Below are 22,145 nucleotides of genomic sequence, written 5' to 3' on the forward strand. Positions count from 1 at the left end.
CGTCATTGGTTTGATTCGGTGGGTGTAACGCCCCGGTGAGGTGAGCGAGGGAGGATTCCGTCGAACGAGAGTCCTAGAAGAGTCGGTTCGAGTTGTTAATGGAGTTCTCCCATCACTCACGTCTGTCCAACTTATTATTCATATACGCTAATAAACCCATACGTCATAATTACTTAGGTGAAATAATGCAAACTGTGGATTTCAGATTCACGCCGGCAAAATGAGCTGCATAATAATAGTTTGGGCGCAGAAAGCGAATCACACGATTTGCTTATATACCTTGATGGAATGCAAAGTGTAAATCGGTGACATTCATCGTGGATACTGCCAAATGCCTTCAAGATTCAAGATTCAAGATTCAAGATTCAAGATTCAAGCTTTTTTTATTCATCACATACATATACATACTTTCATACATATATGCAGTGAAATGTAATGCAACGCACCCGGTGATAGCACACAACATACTGACTCCTAAAACGTAATACAGTAAGTTGAATACTTATAGAATAAGATAAAAAATATATCGAATAAAATACAATAAAAAAATAAATAAATTGCTCCTTCTTCCATATCAATGAAGTCCTCGGTCATTTGTGCGCAAAGATTCACTCTCGTTTACGTCGTTTGAGCGTATTCGTTCGCTACGGACGAATCGCCCACGACGTCTCGCCTCCGCGCGGCGAAGCCGGGACGGGCGGGGGCGTGGCAAGCGTGGGGGACCGCGCGCCCGTGGACGTGGACGAGGAGGTGGGTGCAGCGGACACCCACCCACCCGGGCACCGTCAGCTGCAGCCCCGCGCCGGCGGCACCGCCTGCGACCCCCTTCACCCCTGCGGACGACTACACGACGACGCCCGCGTCCGGCGCGCGTCACCGGCTCTTCCCACGCCGCCGACCGGTCAGTGGTGTTTTTCCAAGCCGCCGCCGACCGGTCAGTGGTGTTTTTCCAAGCCGCCGCCGACCGGTCAGTGGTGTTTTTCCAAGCCGCCGCCGGGTCGCGATGCCCGGTTACTTCGGCGGAGTTGCAAACACGTCCAGCGTGTTTCACGGTGCTCATCGCGGTCTGACCCCAGAATACATCAACTCTGTGACTGCTTGGCTGTGAAAGGAGATGGTCATTCATTACACACATACATTAAAAAAAAAAAAGAAGATAAACAAAAAGAAAAGAAAATAACCATATATATAGATATGTGGTTATATATATATTTATATATATATATGTGTGTGTGTGTATGTATTTGCATTAGTGTTGGTGTTGTAGGACTGGATCATGCTGTTGGGAATGATACTCTGAAAAGAATCGCATCGGACATTCACGTCACTTTTTCACACCCTGTAGACATAGAAATAGATGAGTAATAACATACTAATATGTAGTATTTATTATATATATATGTTATTAAAGTATTGTATTCATATCTATCCATCTGTACAGGATAACCACCTATATTTATATTTAACTGTATTTATTACCATACATACTAGAAACCATAGTGCCGCCTAGAAAGAAGAAGAAGAAAGAAGAAACAGTCTTTATTCGTCACGCAACACACCACACTAGAACACATGCTTGCACACACACACACACATGCACATGCTTTTGACGGTGGCCGGTGAAATGGATCCTCTGCATTTGACCCATCCTGGCTTGTCCTTCCTCCGGGGCCACAGCCAGGAGCAGTGGGCAGCATACGTGGACGCGCCCAGGGGACCAGGTGATAAGTGTCCATCGCTGGTCAGACCATGATGGGTGCATGTTTTTGAGGGGGGTCCTTACTGACGTGAGGTGGAGGAAACCCCATGTGAGCACGGGGAGAACATGCAAACTCCACACAGAAAGGCCCCTATTTAGGAGATAACCCGCCGGAGCACGGTGCCAACAGCGCCCCAGGCGGGAATCGAACCCAGGACCTTCTTGCCTAGCCCCAGTTGTTGCCTTGAAATTAACATATATATATTTTTTTATTTTCTGTATATTTTCTATATTTGAATTTTTTCTATATTTGGAGATTTGTCTTTTTTTTTTTTTTTAATGCAAAAAAACTTTCTGACTGAGATATAAAGGCCATTCAAGTTAGTCCTTCCAACCTCCCCCTCAGAGGTGTTTAAAGGTGGCTCGAGGATGACCCTCCAGGACGGCTCTGCCGCACCCTCCAGAGAAGAGTCCGAGGCGGGAACGGGCGGGAACCCGCTGCGGTGGGACCTCACCCCGGACGAAATCAGGACCCTGACCGACACCCTCATCGACAGGATCCAACGGGTCTACGACGCCGTCGGGTCCCTGGATCTGGACAAGGTCTCGGTGGAAAACACCCTGAAGGCCTTGGCCGGCGCCAAGTTTTCCTACGCGGGTACCTTTACACGTTTGGGTCAACACGACAATGCGATGAAGCCCATCCCGTGCGTTCCTATTTATGCTGCTTGTGTTGATTCCACTTCCCAGCATCACGCCATGTCCTCGACTTCCCCCAGTACGTGTCCCCCTGCAAGGAGGTCCGCTCGGCCAGCACGGAGGCGGACAAAAAACTCTCCCAGTTCGACGTGGAAATAAGCATGCGGGGCGACGTGTTCAAGAGAATTCTAACCTTACAGGTACGATTAAAAAAAAAAAACAACACCTTTTTCTCCTTCGTTGCTTAGGACGAGAACACGTTCGGTTGGCGTGAGCTGATCGAGGGTATTTTTACCGTTTCATGTCAGCCAGAGGGCAACTATTTGTGAAGCGACCCGAGCGCCCAGGGCGCAACGTCTAATGTTTTTCACACCTCACGGCTCGAAGGACTTCTCCAATTATTAAATATAGTACGTTAAGGCAAATGTTTTCCGTTCCGAAGTGCGATGCAGATGTGGATAGAATTAGCAAACCAACCACGACTCATTACATTATAAAAAACAATTACATTTGAAGTAAAAACATATTTTCCTTGTTGTAGTCATAGTAGCTTATAGGGAATGGTACTCATTTTAAACTATAAATAGATCAATTACATTATGTAAAAAATATATGTATAAATCATTAATTGTCGTTTTTGAAGCAATTCGATGTAATAAGTTTAAGTAAGAACTTATATCCTTGTTATAGTCATATGCCAATGGTCCATCCATTTTAAACTGCAATGCACATGTGAATGGAAAATATATATATACAGTATATTCGCACACACACACATATATACACATACACATATATACATATATACGCATATACAGTATATATTTTCTATATATATACAAAAGAAAGTGCTTCTTAAAACTGTGATACATACATACATATATATATATATATATATATATATATATATATATATATATATATATATATATATATATATATATATATATATATATATCGTTTATATAGTTTTATGAAGCACTTATAGAAATGTATTTGCAGAAACTCCTAGAACTCCCCAGCTGGTGAAAGCTTTAATAAGATGAGATAGGATAGGATTAGTTAAAATAACACTTATGGAGAAATTCAGGCGTCACAGTAACCAAAAATAGAGCATGTCAAGGAAGTGATAAGCGTAAGAAGTCAGATGAATAAGAAGTCAGATAAATAATAAAAAACAAAGAAAAATAACGTATGTACACATCTATCCAGAGTTATCATGGTGTAGCACTATGTTAACTAGCAGTAGTGAGCCCAATGTGGGCAGCAGTACTAGTATTCTTAATAAATCATACTTTCAACAAATAATACTAAGTGATTCACTGAATAATTACTTTGTACATTCAAACACATTCAATGTAACAATGCAATTCTGTCATCTTTAAAATTGTGCATTCAAAAGCTTGCATCACACCGAATCCGAGAAACGACAAGATCAAACCAGAAGTCCATTCATTCCGACGGAGAGTCAGATTCCGCACACGAAAAACTGTGACGCATTGCGGTGGGGTATTTCGGCGTCCGATTGAGTACCCGGGATCCATTCAAATTTTTACCACATGCAACATGTTTCGGGCCGACACGTCCGAGGTTACATCAGTCAAGTAATAAGACATATATAAAATAATCACGTTATTAGCGTTAACCTTGGACGTCTGCATATCCACTATCAATAAATCTTTTTTTATATGAGAGAATTCTGTGTATTACTATTATTATTATTTTTTTGGACTTTGCAAACACTGAATAAAGTAAATTTTAAACTGTTATTCATGGCAAAATTGTAAACGGGTAGTTTGAGCTCTCCCATTTTCTCTGACAGATTCTGTGATGCGAAACCCCGTCGCAGTTCACCTGAAGGCCACTGGAGCGGGGTCCGATTGTCGGATGCGATTATGGATTTGGTGTAAAGCGGACTTTAGAGAGGATTGTGTTGTCTTTTGTTGATTTTTACAGGATAGGAACAAGAAGAGCCTCACGTCTGAGGAAGAGAGATTTTTGGACCGACTTGTCACTTTGGGAAAACGTAACGGACTGCATCTGTCGAAAGACACGCAAGAGGTAGTAATACACGTTTTAATCCATCCTCCTGATGATGTTCTGTTCATTTCCAGATGGTGTAAAACAAACATTAACTTTGCTCCTGTTCTGTTTTGTTTTTTTTCTTCCAAAGGAGATAAAGAAACTTTCCAAACTAATAAGCGAACTCTCCATTGAGTTCAACAGGAATATAAACGAGGAGAATACGGTTCTCGTTTTTTCTGAGCGCGAATTGAGTAAGCTCATTCTACTGATTTTAAAATCACGTTTTGGAGTTACAAGCGTACATTCATTTCCGAATCGTTTCATTTGCCAAGGCGGTCTGGCGGATAGCTACCTCAATGAGCTCCAGAAGACGGCGGACGGACGGTACATGGTGACACTCGAATACCCGCACTACCACCCTCTGATGAAGAGGTGTCACATTCCCGAGACCCGGAAAAGGGTGGAGACGGCCTTTCACAGCAGATGTAAGGAGGTAAGAGGATATTTGATTTTTATCTTTAATATAAGGTTTATTTTTTGATTGTTTTTTTTTTGTGCAATTTTTCAGCTTATATTTAATGTTTTTTCATTAGGTTTATTGAACGGTACCCACATTTCTTTCTTACTGGTTCACTGTTAGTTATTGTATATTACCGAATATTTCTGGTTTATTTTTTTACTTTGATTAAAAAAATGGTTTGATTATTTTTTGGGTTATATTTTGTTGTTTATCATTAGGTTTAATGTATATTGTCACATTTTCATTGTGTACAGTTAACCATAATGTTTTATTCTATATGTTTATATTCTTCTTTATTTTTTCCATTTTCTTTTTTATTCAAAATGCTTTAATTATTTTTGCCTGTTTTTTGATGTAAGCTGTTGCTGACGCTGCAATTTTCCACCGGGGATGTATAAAGTAAAGTATCTATCTGTCTGTCCATTTCAGTTTTTAAAAATTGCTTTTAATTTTCAATGATAAATACAGGTATAACTAAACTAAAATTCGATATGATTCACCGATGTATTGACATTTTGCATGCTCTATGCTTCCTTAAAAAAATAAAATAAAATACAATTTACATTTTCCAGGCAAATACCGCCATCTTGGAACAGTTGATAGAACTGAAAGCAAAGGTCGCCAACTTACTGGGTTTCAGCAGCCATGCAAACTATGTGTTGGAGTTGAACATGGCCAGGAATGCCATCAATGTGTCTGACTTTCTAGGTACGACCATATCAATGCACACGCACACACACACACACACACACACAGACACACACACACACACACACACACACACATACACACACACACGGGTTGGAACCAATATGTGATTATTAATGTAATTTGCTTGTCGTTGTCCAGTGAGAACCTCGACAGTGTCCAATAGTGTGCCCTTAAATTATGTTTTTTTGCAGGATTGTTCACTGTCAACATAAAACCAAATGTTATTCTTGCAGACAAGTTGTACACGAGATTGAAGCCAATCGGGGACAAGGAGAGAAGATACATCCTGGCCCTGAAGAAGAGGGAGTGTTTGATGAAGGGCTATGATTTTGACGGACAGATCCACGCCTGGGACATGCCCTACTACATGAACCAGGTGGAGCAGGTCAAGTTCGCCGTGGACAAGGACACGCTGATCCAGTACTTCCCGCTGGACGTGGTGACGGACGGGCTCTTCGGCATCTACCAGGACCTGCTGGGCCTCACCTTCACACGGGTGCAGCAGGCCCACGCCTGGCACCCGGCCGTCAGCCTCTACTCCGTCTCAGACTCCGCAACGGGGGACGAAATTGGCCAGTTCTACCTGGACCTGCATCCCAGGTAATGATGCAGAGCTCGCCAGGTGTGCTGTGGATGGTTTTCAGATTCCTCATTCCGAAAAAGATGAATTGTGGAAATGAGCTTGTGTGTGGCAGTATAAAAATTGCAAGGCTGTAGTAATTCATCTGTTCCAGCCGGAACAGCAGCTCTGTGTTCATCAGAATAAGATCAGGTTTCACACTGAAAGTGAGAAGTTTTTGTCGTGATGAAAGGTTTCGACTCTGTTTCGAGATTCGATTCTTGACGAGTCGCTCAGTAAAGAGTAAATCGAGTCGTTCAATTTGCCGATTCTTTGTTTGTTTGGATTCAGTTGGTGTAACAACGCAGGACTTCCTGTGAACGATGAACAAGACTTGATTTGGCTCTGAGTTGTGAATGCAGTTCTCCAAACAATCATTACATTCTGACAAAAAAAAAATATTTATTTTGGTGTAATGCCAAGTGTAAATCATATTCAGTGACTAATGAAGTAACCCAAACGTCCAGACCTTTTTGGCCTTCGACTTAAATGTAGTCCTCAGTTACTATTTTCAGCTTGTGAGTTGAAGATTCGCTTACTCCTGGAGTGACTCCCAACTCATTAATTTAATGGGTTTGTTCGCTACGACCGAATCGTTTGCGAGTCTTGCATCACTCACTGTTAGCAGGCCATGATAATGAGCACAGATCTATGTGTGTGTGACGTTTTAGGTGGTTAACGGGATAGTGGTCTGGTGCCATGTGATTATTTTATTGTAAAAAGCGATTATTTTATTGTTCACCAGGGAAGGGAAATATGGCCACGCAGCTTGCTTTGGGCTCCATCCTGGCTGTGTAGGGCCCGATGGGAAACGCCGACTATCTGTAGCGGCCATGGTGGCCAACTTCACCAAGCCCAGGAGGGGCTTGCAGTCTCTGCTGCAGCACCACGAGGTGGAGACCTACTTCCACGAGTTCGGCCACATCATGCATGAGCTTTGTTCCAAGGTAGATGCGGCCATGATCTAAACAGTCACTGAGAGCATCTGCGTGACAATTTGTGAGCCTCACACACAATCCGATCCGTATCAGACCGTTTTTTCAGATTTTAGCGGGACCCTGGTGGAGACGGACTTCGTGGAGGTCCCCTCGCAGACGCTGGAGAACTGGGTCTGGGAGAAGGAGTCTCTCAGACGGATGTCCGCTCACTACAAGGACGGCAGCCCCATTCCAGACGCACTGCTCCACAAACTGATCGCATCCAGAGTGGCCAACACCGGTGGGACATGTCTTCCCTTCCCTCCCTTCGGCGAAACGTTTGCCTTCTTGGAAGGGTTAACAGCGTCCCTCTACCTCTTTTAGGTTTGATGAACCTGCGTCAGATCGTGCTCAGTAAGGTGGACCAGTCGCTGCATACCATGCGGCACGCCGACACGGCCGAGGTGTTTGCCAGACACTCTCGAGACATCCTGGGCGTCCCCGCTACCCCAGGTCAGCTCCCACCACACTAAGGGTCAGGTTTTGAACGATGAATGAATCACTCGGAGATGGGGTTCATTATATTTGGCTCCATTTTCCCGAAGGTACGAACATGACGGCCAGTTTTAGCCACCTGGCCGGAGGGTACGACGGCCAGTACTACAGCTATCTATGGAGCGAAGTGTACTCCATGGATATATTCTGGAATCGCTTCAAAAAGGAAGGAGTCGTGAATCCCAAGGTGTGACATCATTTGATTAATTTACAAAATAAATCTTCCTTGTTACATAGTATTGTGTTTAAAGCTGTTCTTTTCTTATTTTCAGGTGGGTAGTGAGTACAGGAGGGTGATTCTGGAGCCTGGCGGCTCCATAGACGGGATGGACATGCTGAAAACCTTCCTGGGTCGTAATCCCCGACAGGATGCCTTCCTTCAATGCAAGGGATTGACCACGTCAGACGAAATAGGACTTGAGATGTTTGGTTAAGCTTTTTTAACTGTTATTGAATCATATTCAAGGTCAAGTGTGTCCACGGGCAGTGTCCACAAGGCTGAACTAAGCCTGCCGGAAGGAAACACTTAGGTTTTTGGTATTTGTGTAACTAACGGCCTATGTCTTCAAAATGATAGAGGTGAACATAAATGGGGAAACATCTTAAAATGTACTTTAAAATCAAATGATTGTAGACTAAATTTAAGTCAGTGTTTTTGAGGAGGTCCCCTCATGGTTTTGCAGGACATATTTGTTTTTAAACCGTGCCATTTTGAGCAGACTTCAAAGTGAATTTAGGGTACTTCCTGTGGGAGTCTCTGCCCACAGGTAGGGGTTTAGGGAGGGAGACGGAGTCTTTCTGGCCGTGGTTTGCCGACACGGCGAGAGTCTTTTATGAAAGCGTTCAACAGAAAGGCTCGCTGGCCACAAGTATAAATAATAAAAAATAATGATGATGATTTTGGGGCGCAGGAGGAACGGCGTTCCGAACTGGCTCCTGGTCGGCTGACGAGCCTGTGCACCAATCCCCTCTGCAAGACAGACAAACATTAAGAAAGCTCCCTGCCCCAAATCAGACCGATCGGCGCCAGTGGGGCTTCGAAGCAGCTGGGCGGGCACAGGAAAGGAAGCCATGCTGCCGTCTGCAGCCGCGGCTATCGGGATACACAGATAATACATAGGAAAATGCGGGTCTCTGTTTTTTTATGCTAAGCAAGAGTCCATGCACAGCAGTTTTTGGGAACCCTCTTGGAATTGCTTGAATTGTTATTCTGCCCTTAAAATGTATCTCCTCCAAAAACGACATGTATTTACCACACAATGGTGCTATAACAGTCAAATTTATATATGATTTTGAATCTAACAATACAACTTTTTCCTTGCATCTGTGCTGGGTCCAACACACACATTTGGACCATTTCTGTCCACTATATTTTCCTATATTTGCGAAATACTTTTTTCTCCTAAATTGCTTTCTCCTAAACTGCTCACATGGGGTTTCCTCCACCTAACATCGGTAAGGACCCCCACCAAAAACATGCACACATCACCATCGTCTGACCAGCGATGGACACCTGGTACCAGGTGCCCGGGCGCGTCGACGAATGGCTGCCCCCCCGGAGGAAGGACAAGCCAGGATGGGAGAAATGCAAAGGCCACATTTCACTGGCCACCACCCAAAAAAACATGTGTGTGTGTGTGTGTGTGTATATATATATGCATGTGTTGTAGTGCGGTGTGTCATGTAACGAGTAAAGATTATTCTTCTTCTTCAATAGCTATTCAAATAGGCTACGGGGGGTGGAATACTGTTGGTGAGTCCCAATCCTAAAACTGATCTTTGAATTGTACAAAAGGCCACACAAAGTCGTTAAGTAAACCCCTTAAAATATCGACATAAATGTAACTGCTTTTATTTAGAATATGTTGTTTTCCACGAACCAAAAGGCTACGAAACTGATTTAACATTTGTAAAATAATATCAGATCTCTCTACATATTGCACCGCCAGCTATTCTGTTTGTGTATTATGTGATCTAGTTCCAATGAGGTAAAATAAAAAATAATGTAGAGTACAGTATATGGAATGGGCCTAAACCTGCGCCAAGCGAGGGATCACCACCAGGGGCCGCAACATGGCAACAAACACCAAATAAAAAATAAATGTGACTGCGATGTGCATTTAAAGCGTTTTCTTGAATGATTGACGGTCAAATGAGCTGCTGTGTGGACGTTTGCAGTACCAGTGACCCCGGACACGGTTAAACTCCTGTTCACCACAACAGAAAACCTGCTCTTGCGATTAAAACACATTATAACACATCCACCGGCGTTGACGTGCTTGCGATTGTGGCATAATAAATACATAATAGAAACTGGCTCTTGTGTTGCAAGATCAAAATGGGAAGGCTGCACCAATCCAACAGTTCCAACCAGGAAAGCAACTCTGTGTTCATTAGAACAAGTTTTCCATTTCCATTTCCATAGTAATAACAAGCAGTTATTCGTGAATCGAACGTTTGCAGTGGTTAACAGGATATTGGAGTGACGTGGTCTTATTCAGTTATCATAAAAAAAAACAAAAAACCGTGTGCCTTGGCGGAAATAAAGGGGTTGGAAAGACTTGAGGCATGACGTCAGAGCGATAAAGAGCGTTTAGCGTAGCGTGGGTCGTTCACGAACGATCCGGTTATTTTGTTATTTTATTTAGTATGATGAGGCGTTCTCTTTTTTTTTCATTGGCAAGTTTTACAGACGGTGACAAATAAGAGCTAGCCAGATATGTGTTATTTTACTTTTATTGTTTATGTGTGGGAAAAAATACTCATATCTGTTCGGCACAAAAATGACGCACTATGGCATTTGTTTTACTTTTTTTTTTTTATTGTGCAACTTTAAAATATTCAAGATTCGCAATTAATACATAAATACATACATACATATTAACGACCTCGAGAAAACGACTTAGATCCTGATTTTCACGGGTTACGTGAACGTCTTTTGGACACGAACGGAGACAAAAGATGCGGTTCCCTTCAAGAGGCCGCACTTCCCGTCAGCGTCCTAGTGACGGGACCGTGAAGTGAACGCCGTCGCCACCGGCGGTGAAAGATTCGACTCCTTCGCAGACCCGCCCCCGACGAACCGCCGGCTGAAAGGGTCGTCGGACGTTCCGAATCGTTCGCGACGCCCGCAGCTCGGGGTCAGGAGTTTCGACCGATACCAAGTACTACCAGGGCCGGATCGTCGACACCGATACCGATTTCCGTATCGACCACCAAGCGAGCGCAAGAGAGTAAATAAATACGTAGAATAAAAAAAAAAAAAAAAGAAGAATAATAATAATGAAATAAAATGTACTTATTTTGGAGGTAGACACTGGTCCGTGTGTTGGTATCGATCCTATCGACGCTAGCGTCGATCTCGAAAACGAGACGCGGCATCGGTAGTATCGATAGTTTTCGGCGTCGATCCGCCCACCCCCGAGCAGCAGACTCCTGCAGACAGCCCCGGCGCACTCACAGGTGCTGGGAGAGAGCAGACACCCCTCCAGCACCACCACCACCACCACCCCCTCTCCCACCCCCGTGTTTCATCCGGATTGAACACAACACGCATCGCAAGAAACACGGTGAAATAAATGCCCGCCGAGCGCACGGTGAAGTATGCCCGAAGACAGCGGGGTGCGACAGACATCCAGAGGAACAGGCTTCGCTGCGGCGGCGGCCGAGTGCGTTCTGCCTTTTGTATTTCCTTGATGAGCGCTGTGGACATTTTGGATTCCTTTAATGCCCACTGACTCGCCGTGTTTCCAGAGGACTTTAAAAAAAAAAAAAAAAAGCGACCGTTTATCGCACAGTTTTCCCCTCTCACGCTCCGAGTAATTCCGCCCGAGTAGCGCCGTGGCGGTGAAGTGAGAACACTTTCGAGGGGGAACCCCGCGCCGAGCCGGTAAACAAGTTTTTATTTTTGGTTTCGCATGAAGGCGACCGGAGGAGAATGCGCTTTACGGGGGTTAGCTTCACTGGCTAAGTGCTAGCACCAGCGGAGACAGTGTGGTCAGGAAGAACCGACCGACCGACTCTACGGCTAACCGACGCTCCGGACTATAATATCCCAAATATCGCCCGGACGTCGACCGCAGCCTGGTAAGTGGCCTTTCTGCCGGGCTTTTCGGGGTGGACACACGGCGTGTTAGCATCGCTGCTAGCATTTGGCTAACGCAGAGTCACCCAGCTCATGTTTAATGACTCCGTGTGAGATGCTGTTCAACTTCGGTCACTGGGGGTTGTTGTTACGGACAGACGAGTGGAAATAAAAAAGGATCGCTCCACAGTCTGAAATCATCCAAACGAAATGTACGGAAACGCACCAACATGCGTTCTCCTATGTAGGCACAGGATAAATGGAAGGGGCTCAGTGGCAGTATGGCTGTAAATATAAATACAGATGGGATATTCTGTATAGGATCAATACATATTAATACGAATAATACAGGCATGGATAACGGTGAGTGAGTAGGACTAAGTTATTAGGATTGTAGTCCGAAATTAACATTAAAATGAATTAAGTAATTTAATGACTAACTTGATTATTCCATCATTATTAACCCGATTTTTTTAATTTTATTGTCGTCTACTGCCCTGTTGTTTATCCATGTAAACAAACTTGATACACACAATACTACTACTTATGATGATGATGATGATGATAATAATAATAAAGAAGACCAATCATCGGGCTGTTTTCCTTTGCCAGTCGGTTGTTGTCGGGCAGGTAACACGCACTGACACTACGCTTCTTCACGGTTAAGGATCTTCAATATATGTAAATGTCCGAGCGGCGTGTATACATGGTCGCGAATGGACCAACGCGACCCGAAATGACTAAACACGTCGTCGTGTGGGGGTTGTTACTCGTCCTGCCGTCCGCAATGGAAGTCCCACAGCTGCAGCGCGGTGGGACGGCGTCCATTGTTGGGGATCACCGTCGAGCCGCTCCGTGAGACGGAGAGACCCGTCTCTTCCTCTTCCCCTACGGGATCGCCGACGTCCCCGATTCGAGTACGGTGCGAAAGTGTTGTAGTTCCGCAAGCAACCAGCCTCACGCCCACGGATGTTGGCTGTGTGTTGAGACGAGCAATCGTGTGCGACTGGGCGACCGGGAAGGATTTCGGTGATACTTCCCGATGGAGCATACACCAAATGCTTTGCAGTGCCCGTTTAAACAACCCCATTTCGGCAACCGGGTAGATCATAACCAAGTGGTGCTGTTATATAGGCTATTAACTCTCTTAAAGTGAGCATTTCTTGACTAGATCGGAATTAAATAAAACCGACTTACTCTATGCTAAAGGGTCAGCCAATTTGGTTGAGAAATGGGTATGTTTGCTATGTCTTACGAATGCAAGGACCAGTCATCCATGATTTCCCAGGACATAAGCCATAGTGAGTCCTCAAGAAGAGAGATGTAAAAAAAAAAAGGATTCCCATGTCCATAAATGATAATCATACACACTGATCAGCCACAATATTAAAACCACTGACAGGTGAAGTGAATAACATTGATCATCTCGTTCCAATGGCACCTGTCAAGGGGTGGGATATTTTAGGCAGCCAGTGAACAGTCAGTTCTTGAAGTTCAAGTGTTGGAAACAAGAAAAATGGGCAAGCGTAAGGATCTGAGCCACTTTGACAAGGACCAAATTGTGATGGCTAGACGACTGGGTCAGAGTGTCTCCAAAACGACAGGTTTCGTGGGTGTTCCCGGTGTGCAGTGGTTAGTACCTACCACAAGTGGTCCAAGGAAGGACAACCGGTGAACCGGCGACAGGGTCTTGGGCGCCCAATGTTCATTGAAGTGCATGGGGGGCGAAATTTAGTCTGTATGGTCCAATCTCACAGAAGATCTACTGTGGCACAAATTGCTGAAAAAGTTGATTCTGGCTATGATAGGTGTCAGAACACACAGTGCATCACAGCTTGCTGTGTAGGGGGCTCTGTAGCTGCAGACCGGTCAGTGTGCCCATGCTGACCCCTGTCCACTGCTGAAAGCACCTACAACGGGCGTTTGAGCATCAGAACTGAATCATGGAGCAATGGAAGTGTCCTGGTCTGATGAATCACGTTTTCTTCTACATCATGTGGGTGGCCGGGGTTAGGGTCTGATCCAATCGAGCATCTGTGGGATTTGCTGGAACAACAAGCCCGATCCATGGGGCCCCCACCTCACAACTTCCAGGACTTAAAGGATCTGCTGCTAACGTCTTGGTGCCAGATACCACAGGACACCTTCAGAGGTCTTGTAGAGTCCACGCCTCGATGGAGCTGTTTTGGCGGCACCAGGGGGACCTACACAATATTAGTGGTTATTAGGTGTATATTTTAATGTTAAAATCAAGCCACTAAATATTTAATTTGCCTATTTTGTATATTGTTGAGATGTCAAGGCACAACAATAACCTTAATCTAAGTGATAAAATACACTGCCTGTTCTGTCAATAACCAACTAATACCAATTAAATCATTCTGAAAAAATGCCCAATGAGGTATAGTTTCCCAATATAATGGATGAGTCTTGGACAAGCAGGGGATGGACATTTGCCTCTGTAAAGTCCATCATAACTTAGATTTTTCTTTTGCTTACAAAGACTGCAAACAAGATCATTTTATTGATGTGGATGGCGACGGTGTTCCCCAAATTAATATTATGTGTACAGATAACCCTCACTTAACAACCTACCTGTTTAACAACCGTTGAGGCTTACGACCAGCTCTCCGGCATTTGTACAGTGCGTGCAATACCGCGGCGTCTTAGCATCAAGCATCTCATCGTGTACTACCATTCTCGGTTTCATTCTCGTTCCTGCAGTCGGTCATTCTCCAAGACTGAAATAACGGCAAGGGGGCGTGTCCTCACTTATCCACCAATTTGCTTAACGGCCTGGTCGTAGGACCGGAACCTGGCCGTTAAGTGAGTAGTACCTGTATTGATTTGATTTGACTATTCCCATTGATTTTCCATCCGAAGCTGTAGTAATTTTTTGAATGGCGATGAAAATCGCCTTTATTATCAACAGCCAATGACATCCGAATTCCCATGCGTCTGATGGGGCTAGTTGCATGGTCATATTCATGTTGGATAATGTTAAAAGTTGATCATCGAAAGCAGTGGAGATGGAAATTTCCCTGTTATCCATGACATTGTTTTAATTACACTGTCTGGAGACAACAGATAGTGAGACGCATCATACTTTACAAACATCTGTTTTCACCTAAGATGTTGTCTAGATGCGAACACCCATTGTCCAAACAATCAATGAACCTCATGGAACCAAACTTACTGCTCAACTGAATCTGTTTCTTTTCCTCATTTCCCACCATCTAAGTTGGATATAACATTTTAAACATCAGAATACTCAGAATAATGACCATTTTCTCTCAACATTGTTTTTAAGGTGCTATATAGTATTGTTACTATACCCTAGCAAGTGAGCGTGTAACAATTAAAATAAAGGTCTGTTTGGATATATATATAAGAGACATTCAAGACTATATATATATATATATATATATATATATATATATATATATATATATATATATATATATATATATTGTGTGTGTGTGTGTGTGTGTGTGTGTGAGACAGAAGAGACATTCAGCTATGCAATGCTTAATGTCTCTTCTTGGCACACTGCCCATTTCCACCTGAACTACGTCACAAACACTCACACACAGTATTACAACATATTAAATTCTGTCACACATAGTTATTTATCTTGAGAGACAAATATTAAATGTATATATTTTTCAATTATTTTCCTACACTATACATATAAAATTATATATTTTTTAAATAAATGTATAAATAAATAAATAGGTAAAAACAATTCTATGAACATATATATTTTTTTACTGTTTGGGTGAGTGTGAAATACAATTCATGAATTGATTAAGGCTATATAGCTGTGAATTATCTCCATTATTCCAATACCCAGTTCCTCATTGACTTGCAATAACACCACAAACCACAATGTTGCACAATACTGTTGACTTTAATGTGAGTCAATTTAAAAATTGTCTAGCTCCAGATAGGGCATGAAATCATCTGGATACATTGCAAGGTGAATACAATTCAAATGTGAATTCAAACTTCCACCATTTCAACCATTTCACTCTTCAATGTTTACTCAGCACTTCCTCCAGCACTGTCACTGTTGTCAGGTTGATGTTTTAAGCAGGGAATTAAAGCTACAGTGAAATTGGCCATTTTGAATCCAAAATGGATCATATACTGTAAGTGATTTGCGTATCTTGGCTGAGAAGTTTTAGGAAGAGACCACACGACCTGGTGTCATATACTGTGTTGAGTATATGAATCAGTTCACTTGTGCTACTTGTACCAAGTGAGGTCAATCTGGACCCTGCTCTGTCGTACGCCGCTTCCTGGAGATTGCCTCGCAACAACATAGGCACTATAGGCAATTCCTCTCCATTAACTGTCTGTTTACCTTTTCTCAAATGGACTTTCTTTCCCACTGCAATGTCCGACACCATTGCGAGTAATAATTGCTGATGATGAAATTATTTCAGTTGTCCACGAGAAGGAAGGATGTGAAACTTGGCTGTCTAGAGCATTTCTCATTACTTTTGTACATTTCCGGTTGATGAGCTTGGTGCTAATAGATATCTGTGAGGGTGACACTGGGAACCTATTCCTGGCTAAATAAAGTAATTTATTGTGGAATATGACGCATTAGAACACTGTAGTTGCAACGTTATTCTCCTGATGTGACGTGATTATAAAAACAAATGCTGGGAAAGAAGTGACTGTCTTCTTTGTCCCACTAAAACCACACAGTGGCGCTCGCTTAAATATGGATGTTATTTGGGCTGATATTAGTGTATTTTAGCCAAAGTTGAGAATTGATATTCAGATTTTGAAAAAAATTAAATTATAAAATATCCACCCCCCTTCCCCCACAGACAAGACGATAATGCTGATCGATTAGATTATTGGGTGACGGTTGATAGGCAGCAAAAATTTCATGACCGGTCCAGCCCTAGCATAGACTGATCTGTTTGCCGCAATACGGCATATTGGTTCACAGTATCGCCAAAGAAAACAAATTCATATTTGGGACTGCATCGTGATATATTTTGGAAATTGCCGAAGACGGGGCTAAACGATTTGGGAAAATAATCGAATTGTGATTTTATTTTTAAGATCAATATTGCGATTTAGTATGCAGTTTTTTTTTTAAAGTTCCTTATCTTCTGTATTATTCACTTGGCACAAGCAACAAATCATTCTATAGTCTGAGCAACACAACATTGGATATAGTCAACATATAAACTGCTCTTTCCTGTAGGCCAGGCCTACGTGTTATGATGAATAACACACCTTTATTTAACTATTGAATTGTAAAAAGAAAAACCTTCCATCACAGCAGAATATTTACTCATAACTTCAAGCCGTGTAATTGTTCCAATCTGAAAATGAACATTTAAAAAATATGCAGTGTTTCAGCAGAAATGTATTATTCTTTTTATAAATACGCTGCGCGCATACGTCCACATACACGGAGCACCGCTCTGTATGCTCAGGGACCGCTTTATTGTGTGTGTGTGTGTGTGTGTGTGTGTGTGTGTGTGTGTGTGTGTGTGTGTGTGTGTGTGTGTGTGTGTGTGTGTGTGTGTGTGTGTGTGTGTGTGTGTGTGTGTGTGTGTGTGTGTGTGTGTGCACACTTAGGGATATTCGGCTTTCGGGTGAAATTTCAGGATAAACCTAAAATACACTATAACCTTTACAGGTGAACTTAATTTGACCTTCTCTAAACTTTTGAATGCGCATGTCCAACTGTTCATTGTTTCAGTACTTTTTGCACAACTTGCTGTTCTCTCACAAGGAGCTGAAAGGAAAAATTCACAACAGGTGTTTGATCCATGAATCGACCAATACATTTCCTGGTTCAATTAGAATTGGTATTTAAACAGTCCTCTTCATCATGCTGTTCACATTTTGACATCATGAGACCAAGACGACACCTAACAACTGATCAACAGTACCTCACCATTGCGAGGCTTCAAACAGGATGTTTTCAGGGAAGTGGCCACTGAGCTTAGAGTGTCACAGAGTGTCATCAGCAGGTTGCAACAGAGATACAGAGAGACTGGAAGAGTCACAGAAAGGTATAGAAGTGGACGTCCTTTGGCCACATCCCACACTGATGACCGCTTCATTGTGAACAGTGCCCTGCGGAACCGGATGATGAATGCCACTCAACTCCAGGCACATTTAAGGGAGGTGAGAGGCACCCAAGTGTCACGTCAGACCATTCGAAACCGTTTACATCAGCGTGGTCTGCGTGCTAGATGACCTGCAAGGATACCTGACCACACCACCAGGCACAGCCATCATCGTCTTGCATGGGCCAGGGAGCATTTACACTGGACGAGGGACCAGTGGCCTCAGTGCTGTTCTCTGATGAAAGTCGATTCACGTTGAGCAGAAATGGCCGCCAACGATGTTGGAGACGTCAAGGAGAGCACTATGCATCAGCCGCTGTTGTCACCAGACGAGCCTTTGGTGGTGGTGGTGTTACAGTGTGGGCAGGTGTGTCTAGTCAATACAGAACTGCCCTACACTTTGTGAATGGTACAGTGACAAGCCCATACTACCTGAATAACATCATTAATCCAGTCAATGTGCCCCTGCATGACACACAGGCCTCATTTAATCTTCATGGACGACAATGCTCCAGCTCATCGAGGTCACATCATTAGGGAACGGCTGCTGGAGACTGTGGTTCCTCAAATGGAGTGGCCTGCACTTTCTCCAGACCTGAATCCCATAGAAAACCTATGGGATCAGCTGAATCGATGTGTAGAGACTCCTAACTCTGTACCCCAGAACCTCAATCACCTGTGTGTGTGTGTGTGTGTGTGTGTGTGTGTGTGTGTGTGTGTGTGTGTGTGTGTGTGTGTGTGTGTGTGTGTGTGTGTGTGTGTGTGTGTGTGTGTGTGTGTGTGTGTGTGTGTGTGTGTGTGTGTGTGTGTGTAAATATATATATGTGTGTGTATGTGTGTATATGTGTATATATATAATATATATATGTATATATATATGTATGTATGTATGTATATATGTGTGTGTGTATGTATATATGTGTGTGTGTGTATATGTGTGTATATGTATACATATGTGTGTGTGTGTGTCGCATATATATATATTTTTTTATCGCAGGCTTTGCAATTAGAAAATTGCAATTACTGTTGAATTGCGGTTGCGGTTTGAATTTGATTAATCGTTCAGCCCTACGCCCAAGCCTATTGCGAAATTATTCAATGGCCTTGGCAGGGATATTTTGACATTTATTTCAAGCTCTGCTAAAAAATATAAAACTCCCTACAGCTTGGTTGGTCAGATTTGTGCTACTTATGCACTTGGAAGCAACTTGATGCAGCTGGCATCGTTTTGCTAAACCCATTCGACTATAGAACATTCCACGAAGCACAATAGACAGTGCCACTGTCGAACGGGGCTTAGGTTAGCGAAAACCATGTTAGCCTGTTGGGTAAAATCAATAGTCCGCTGGATGGTTTTGTGCGTTCACTTAGGGGTGTGATATGATGATATTAGGTCATAACAATCAAAATGTCTCCACGATCTTTTTACAAAGAGATCGTTGGTATCATGCTACAGTGCACATTCTATCAGATGCAGTTCTATGGCTCATACATGCACGTTGTCAGATAAAGCTTAAATCACACAATTTTTCCTCGTCCATGATTTGTAAATCAGAAATCTGGTGGCAGAAAAAAATACACGGAACATATGCACGGCGGAGTTTCCCCCAGAAAAGTGTTTCGGCCCGGTGACAAGTATGGGCCAGGCGGCGTTTAAGAGGGTGATGCTGAGAGTGTCCCTGTTACGCATGGTGGTTTTTTTTTTTTGTTTGTTTCGTTCAAGGAAATTCAGTAAAATACAATTCTTATTTTGTTTAGATAAATAATTTGTTAACAAATAACTGACAGTTTGTATGAACCGGACATTACCTGTTGTATGGCCCGTCCCTTTTCTCTCATGGACTAGCGACCATAATGGGACATTGACGACGCTGCTGCTGTGGCTCGACCAAAAGGCGAGTCGCGCCGTTCGCACAGGAGAGGAAAAGCGTTGGCGCATCAGGCAGAGGATTTGAAGTGGCTCCAAACTATAATGTTAAACTGTTTCACACCAAAATTAGCGGGTTGACCCGGGTTTCAACCCGCTAAAAATAGGCGATTGACACCTTTCCATTGCCAGGAGAAATGCAATTTTTTTGTGTGTGCACAGCGGCGTCGCTCGCTTTGTTGGGGGTCCATGTGCCTTTTTATTTTTCTTTGAGCACCTGCCCCTGAAAGTCTCTGTACTGGACTGTGGAGGGAAAGGGAGACCTGATCACCAGTGGTTAATGGACAGCTCTGAGCGGAGAGGGGGAGAGCCTCCGACCTCTTCCTCCCTCTCCTCTCCTTCCGCTCCAGTTTCAGAACAAGGTAAACTGCACTTACACCGTTGAAATTTGGGGATTTTTCCTAGCGGATGAAAAAAAATATAATAATAATAACCTCCCCAAAAACCGGCTGCCCTCAATGTCAATCGCGATCGATGGGAGTCGATTGCCGATAGACGATTTAATCGTAAATCGGCCCAAGCCTACCACACTCACACCGTTTCACGGTCCCCCACACGGAAAAAAAGTCAGTAACTTCGGATTTTGGATTCTAAATGGGTTATGAGATAATGAAATGATACACCGATATTCCCGCCTATTTATGTGCCAGCCTGTTCACATCATAGCCGATTAAAGGTAGAGCTGATAAAACCCGGGTTTTTCCTTTCCCACTGGTGACACCCGGTTGTAAGCGGGTGTTATCGCGTTTTTGGTGCAGTGGGAAACGGGTATTAGTGAAGGCACGTGTGGTTTAGGTGGATAAATCAATCAGCAACTCGGGCATGGCACCCAAACCTGCGTTGCGATTCGGTCAGGTAGATACCGATCGTATAGGAACCAGTGAGCTAGTGGTCCCAGGAGCCCAACCCAATGAGATGTTTAAACTATCCAGCCGAGCTTGGTATACACTGGGGGTAACTCTGCATTGAGCACACAAACGGCTGTGGGAGTCACGGGGCTTTTTTCATTTTGTTCAATTAGTTAACAGCAATAAAAAAATATATGATCTAAAATAAAACACTACTTCTATTTTCTTTGTTTGGAGAAATTGGGAACGCTGGTCGAGTCGGCTCTGGCATCTTTTACGATGGGAACCAGCTCCGGAGCCAGTTTCTTTTCTTCTTTGTTATTTTTGGAAATGAATACAAGACAGAATAAAAGGATGATCCTATAACGTATTTGTTAAATATGCTCCAGAAACTTCTCACTTTGATAATAACATTAAGAGCCAAGCATGGTGACACTTTGTATGTTGCGCTGGTCGCATCCCGCCCCCCCCCCTCGCAGCGCAAATTGAAATTGCGGAAAAATATTCCATTTAGGGCGGAGCTTGCAGCTCGAGCCTCTCTTTATTTATTTATATACTATGTATTTAGCTATTTATTTCAAATCAGATTTTAAATGCATCCAAAATAGGTAAACAAGCGATTTACGAGTAACGTTAATAGGAAATAACATTACACAATGTATTTACAGATTTTGATAGTGAAAAAGTGAAAATCAAATTTAGCCATTTTACACGCCTTCCTTAGAGACACACCAGTATTAGCAAACAGTTCTTTTTTATTTTAGGTTTTGTGACGTTGTACGACTATATATTTTTTAAATACGTAAATAAGTTTGGTTATACTGTTCAGTAACATGCAAAAATGTCTTAAAAATCAACATGAAAAAGAATCGTGATGAGATCGCGATCCCGCCTGAAGAAAATCATTCAAGTTATGACCGTATGTATATGTATGTGACAAATAATCTCCTGAACTTGAACTTGATAATTGCGAGCGGTCTTCAAAGAATGATTATCCACATGACTGACGGTGTTTTCGATTCTTGACTGAATTCAACCAAACCGTACCAAACCTTATGTTTGCTCCCTGAGTTGTCGGAGCCCTGTTGCATTTTTCACGTGGTGTAAATCAGTTTTGTCATTGGAGAAATCAGAAGTGCTTGTTTTGGTGTAACTGATCTCGAGTCCAACCGATGCCAGATTTTGTAGCCCACGATTACCAATGTTTTGACCAATATTTAGTTAACAAGTGCAAAATTTTAAAATCAATTTAAAAATATATATATATTATGATAATATATATTATAAGTTTCTATATTTGAGAACATTTAACTTAGAAGCATATAAATAAATGGATTAAAAAAAATGTAAAGGATGATATCAAATTACATTTTCATTTGGTATTTTCTTTCTGAGTTCCAGTGAAGGCATCTACACTCTGAATCAAGTTAGTTTTCT

At 42.9% G+C, this 22,145-nt stretch overlaps 2 protein-coding genes across 3 annotated transcripts in view; both read left to right on the forward strand.

Moving 5' to 3' along the window:
- Positions 1-729: 729 nt before the first annotated feature.
- Positions 730-9,949, forward strand: nln (neurolysin (metallopeptidase M3 family)). 2 transcript variants are annotated; one of them, XM_080017992.1, is made up of 13 exons: positions 730-934; positions 2,106-2,357; positions 2,450-2,598; positions 4,355-4,459; positions 4,572-4,674; positions 4,756-4,916; positions 5,516-5,651; positions 5,888-6,254; positions 7,019-7,220; positions 7,305-7,491; positions 7,575-7,703; positions 7,796-7,932; positions 8,018-9,949. In XM_080017992.1, the coding sequence occupies exons 2-13, from the start codon at positions 2,129-2,131 to the stop codon at positions 8,177-8,179; spliced, it is 2,067 nt and encodes a 688-aa protein (XP_079874118.1). In that variant the 5' UTR covers positions 730-934; positions 2,106-2,128; the 3' UTR covers positions 8,180-9,949. The 2 variants fall into 2 exon arrangements, with proteins under 2 accessions (XP_079874118.1, XP_079874117.1); XM_080017991.1 differs by having other exon boundaries at positions 730-901.
- A 1,257-nt stretch (positions 9,950-11,206) lies between these two features.
- erbin (erbb2 interacting protein) overlaps positions 11,207-22,145 on the forward strand; it is a 62,986-nt gene continuing 52,047 nt past the window's right edge. The window contains exon 1 of the mRNA XM_080017791.1: positions 11,207-11,831. The gene's annotated coding sequence lies outside the window, so the exon portion shown is untranslated. The remainder of the gene's footprint in view (positions 11,832-22,145) is intronic.

This window comes from Zeus faber (assembly GCF_960531495.2).
Source record: "Zeus faber genome assembly, chromosome: 17".
NCBI classification, from domain to species: domain Eukaryota; kingdom Metazoa; phylum Chordata; class Actinopteri; order Zeiformes; family Zeidae; genus Zeus; species Zeus faber.

What these genes read in the sequence shown, in the direction of transcription:
- nln (XM_080017992.1), top strand. Translation starts at nt 2,129, where the DNA reads ATGACCCTCCAGGACGGCTCTGCCGCACCCTCCAGAGAAGAGTCCGAG. An exon ending in TGCATGAGCTTTGTTCCAAG is followed by an intron (nt 7,221 to 7,304) that starts GTAGATGCGGCC and finishes GATCCGTATCAG; the next exon opens with ACCGTTTTTTCAGATTTTAG. An exon ending in AAGGAGTCGTGAATCCCAAG is followed by an intron (nt 7,933 to 8,017) that starts GTGTGACATCAT and finishes TCTTATTTTCAG; the next exon opens with GTGGGTAGTGAGTACAGGAG.